Source organism: Myotis davidii, unplaced genomic scaffold (genome assembly GCF_000327345.1).
Source record: "Myotis davidii unplaced genomic scaffold, ASM32734v1 scaffold143, whole genome shotgun sequence".
Classification (NCBI taxonomy): domain Eukaryota; kingdom Metazoa; phylum Chordata; class Mammalia; order Chiroptera; family Vespertilionidae; genus Myotis; species Myotis davidii.
In genome coordinates, this window is record NW_006294876.1 from 7220088 (window position 1) to 7224678 (window position 4591).

A 4591-nucleotide genomic window follows, 5' to 3' on the forward strand; every position below is an offset into this window, starting at 1 on the left:
CCTGCTGAGTGACCTAACCTGTTTCCAGAAAGAGCGTGCTGAGATTGCGACTTAGAGGAGATATCTGGGAGATCAGCCGGCTGGGGAGGCAGAAGGGCCCTGGACTGGTGCCCAGCACAACCAGCTTCAAAGTAGCCTTCAGAACAGCGTGTGTTTAAGGCGAGCCTAGCCTGGCTCTAGAAGTACCTGCATCACAGCCGCGCTGTTAAAATGCAGTGCCAACCACGTGCACGCTGTGCCCCACCAGGTGATACCCAGGTGGAGCTCCCTGCCCTCTGTGGGTTGGAAGGAAACTGTGGCTTCAGAAAAGAATTGCTGTTTTAGCCACACTCAGATCTCTACTTCATCTGCAAGGCTTTCCTGGAGGCTCCTTCTACAGCGGGTTGATCTTTCTCATGTTAATGAGAAAAAAAGGAAAGAAACTGACTTCAACTTAAATACATTCTCACTACTCAAACTCTTTCAGTAATCTACGTTTCTCTACATTTTCCTTAGTCCCCGAACTTCATGGAAAAAACAAACCAGTGATCACTTATGTGGGGGATTCAACTGTATTTATATGTAAATGCCAAGAGTGTGTTCCTTTAAATTGGACCTGGTACAGTATGAATGGGAGTGTACAGGTAAGGTCATATTTCTTTAATTTGAAGAAAACAAATAAAAATTTTATTTTATAATAAGATTATAACAGACTTAGAATTGCAAGGACTATTTATATGTCTGCTATCTTTTTCTTCAGTATGTGTTCATAAAGACAGAACAGTGATAAAGAGAGTTGTCATTTGACGTTTTTAGCTTGTTACATTACACATTGGAAGATACTCTTAAATGTTCCATTATCTGTTTTTTGATTTTTTACATTTAGCAATCTATTTAAATTCTTTGAAATAAAGTTATAATTCACTTTTACTTGACAACTTTATAAATAACCCCAACAACAGCAAAAATATTTTTTTTCTTCTTTTTGTGAAAATAACTGGAAAAAAGGCTGTCTTCCTTTCCTGCTGCTGTCTCCCTCCAGACACACTTGTGATAGGAGGCAGTACAACTGCACTATCTCCGAAAAGAATGACAACTCGGTCCTTTGAACTTAGGTTCTTCCTGTAACTGGCCTTGGCTTCTTTTGGCCTCCCAGAGGCTTAAGGGAAGCCAAGTGCTTAAAATTCCTATTAAGGAATTAATGGGTACTCAAAGATCTGATTTGAAAAAAAAACAAACAAACCATAAAACACGCATGAGTATTCAAGAAATCTTTCTGGCTCTTTCTTCCTCCCCAATAGCCTCTAAGAGCATGGAAATGTAGGAAATGATCCCATTGCCTGCTGCTAATGGTCACAGAAATTCAATTCTGTAAAGGCAAGCTGTAATTCTAGAAGGAACAGTATGAGACAGTGTACACCTTAACTGAAACATTAAGTTCCTTCTTTGACAAAGTTGATGCTATCATAGACTGTTGAAGGAGAACAGGGAGAGTGACTGATTCTGTGATAACCTTAGTTTGATTTTTTGAAGAAACAGCTCCCAGCCACCTAGGAGTAGACAAACCATTAACATTTCTTCCTCTCTTCTTATTGCTGATTAGGAAAGGCCATCATTTTGTACATGTAAATAATTTTTTCAAAACATGTAAATATGTAAAAATTATCAATTATGATATTGGAAATGTCCAGTCTAACTTATTTATGCATATGTGACACTGATGAAAATACCCTAAATCTAATTATATTAAACTTCTAGAATGTAGTCTGTGCAGCTCTCCATTTGCTATACTCATTTTCTCTTATAATTTGGCCCTAAGCATAGGTCAGATTAAGAAGTGAGAAAAGTGCAGGGAAGAAGGTGCAGGTCAAAACTTTAGGTCAAGTGTTTTTTTTCAAAGTGTGGGCCAAACCTCTGCATCAGAATCCCCTGGGATGCCTGTTATAACACAGCCCTCAGATTCATCAGTTCCGAGTTAGAGAGACACATGGGTAAGAGCATCATGGGCAGTGCTACGCCCAGGGCTCAGGCTACTATAATTTGGGGGGCACATAATAAACTCACAGAGAGTGCTTCATCAGATAACCTCTGGGAATACTTGTATGCAGGTGAGCATCTATTGAGCAGTGCAAGTGAATGACAGAGCAGTGGAGGAATTAAATACTAGTAGCCTGAGAATAAAATTGAATTTAAATGGATTAAATAAATAAGCCCCCAAATAGCCTAGCATGACTCTTGAGTGGCTGGGAAAATCCAGTGAATATCAGGAGAGAATGAGAGAGAGAGAGAGAAAGGAGAGAGAGAGAGAGAGAGAGAGAGAGAGAGAGAGAGAGAGAGAGAGGTTCAGATATGAAAGGACAGAGAGTGCCCACACCACCACATACACCAGCCTCACCGGGGATGTCCACCCATCCTTCCACATCATCTTTCAGGACGGAAGATTTCATCTTCAGTCCCTGTCAGAGGAACTCCCAATCCCCAGAGCCAGTGATCTTCCTTTATAGGAACGATCAGATTTAGTGGCTTCATTCATTTAATAGTTGGTTGAATGTATCCCTGTGCTTGTGAAGGGAAAGTTCTTTGAACAGCTAGTCGGGAATTAGAATGTGAAATCCAGCTGGCTGTTAACGCTCATGTAATATTTACCCATGATGACCCGTGTGCTGTGGTTTCAGACATTCAGTGGTAAGTACTGACGGCAAAGTATACTTCTCCTTTGCTTGTTGCCTCTTGGAGATCAAACTCTGGTAAGATGAGCTGTTGCTAGTATGTACAGCTTCTCACAAGTTTTAACATGCCTTTCTCTGGTAAGTGGTTCTCTTGGCCTTATCTTATAGCTTTTGCTCGAAACTAGATCATTTAGGACATGTCTCTTGCATGCAATATGATAGGAATGGACTTTAATGTCTCCTTCTATTAGGTTCCTCTTGATGTTCAAATGAGCGATAAGTATGTGATCAGTGGAACAAATGCTAATGAAACAAGACTCAAGATAACGCACCTTTCGGAGGAAGATCAGGGAGCTTACTGGTGCCATGCAATATTCCAATTAGGCGAGAGTGAAGACCGCGTTGAACTTGTCGTGCTGACTTATTTGGTGCCCCTCAAACCATTTCTTGCAATAGCTGCTGAGGTTGCTCTTTTAGTGGCTATCATTCTGCTTTGTGAAGTGTACACCAAAAAGAAAAAGAACCGCCCAGGTAGGAGTTATTTTTTAGATAACATTCTCAAGTTATGACTTAATATATTACAGGGGCTTCAGAGTTTTGGGGAAAATTCTAGTTTATGTTACAATCAATGGTGACAGTGAGCTATGAGCTTGTATTGATGATCTTCCTGTTTCAATTTACTAAACTATTGTAGTACCAAAGTATATCTTTTCCACCATTTTCTTTGGTGTTACTGGTACCTACGTATCAATCAGGTAGTATGTGCTTTGGTCCTGGAATACTGGGAAATTCTGTGATAGCACAATAGAAAAGATTTCAAAGACAAATAATTGCTTTTTCACTTAGATAACTCACTTAAAATATTTGATCAAACATTTCAGAGTTTTCATATAGAGACTAGGTCCTGTCAGTTTCCTAGTTTTGTAGCCTATACCTGATGGATTATGGGTTGAGAAACCAATGCTCTTCCCGTAAGATAATTTATCTTAAATTTTGTGTTCTTTCCTGATTTTGTACTAAAACTTTAATAACTTAAATAAATTTGTAATTAATCTATCAATCAGTCCTGTTTTGAGACTTTGAAGCTCTAGTCTAGACTGTGCTTGATAGAAATTTTAGGTACAAGAGGAGGACAGGATGGAGGTGCGGCTGCCTATGGTCGCTCATCTTTCTCTCATTCCAAAGAGGGGACATAGCACAGTGCATTCTTAACTGGGGGTGGGGGGGTTGAATGAAACATACATGCTCCATAAGAATAATAAACCTATCTTAATATGCATATTCTTCTTTTGTTACACAGATGATGGGAAAGAATTTGAACAAATTGAACAGCTGTAAGTAGTATTTTTTATAAATTTTCACTGAGTGAAATACAGATAAATATGAAATAGAATAAATGCATACAGTTAGGCGAAAATCACGAGTATATTATGTATGCTACTTGTTGTACGTGCCCGTGTTGTAGTGACCATCTGGAGTTTGCCTGCCGACATTGGAATCCCGTTTTCTCCTGGAAAAGTGGGTTTAGTGGTAGTACCTATAACATAGGGCTGTTGGGTTAAATGATACGCTATGTGTAAAATCACTGATGCTGATTCCCTGTCGGGTGGAAGATGACTGGCCTGGGATTCTGTCAGTCACTGTTTTGAAAGCACACAGATTGTGCACTAGTTCTCATACAACTCACTTTGTGGAGAGTTGAGCATGCGGAGGGTTGGGGAGGAGGTTACCAGGGGTATAGTTTGCTGTGCTAAAGCTGGGAGCTTCTAGTTCCTCCAAACAAGACAACTGAGTGTAGAGTCCAGTGACAGAGGAGGCCAAGATTGGGATTCAAATCTTTAGCAACTTCGTTTTATAACTGGAAGCTAGTACCTCTTACTCCATCGTTTTCATCCATCCCCCTCCCCACGGGCAACCATCAGTTTGTTCTCTGTCTCTATGAG

At 40.0% G+C, this 4591-nt stretch overlaps 1 protein-coding gene across 1 annotated transcript in view; it reads left to right on the top strand.

The window, feature by feature from the left end:
• Window positions 1–4591, top strand: part of EMB (embigin) — a 19135-nt gene that overhangs the window by 11176 nt on the left and 3368 nt on the right. The window contains exons 5-7 of the mRNA XM_015567658.1: window positions 496–623; window positions 2900–3179; window positions 3949–3982. Coding sequence (XP_015423144.1) covers window positions 496–623; window positions 2900–3179; window positions 3949–3982 — 442 coding nt within the window. The remainder of the gene's footprint in view (window positions 1–495; window positions 624–2899; window positions 3180–3948; window positions 3983–4591) is intronic.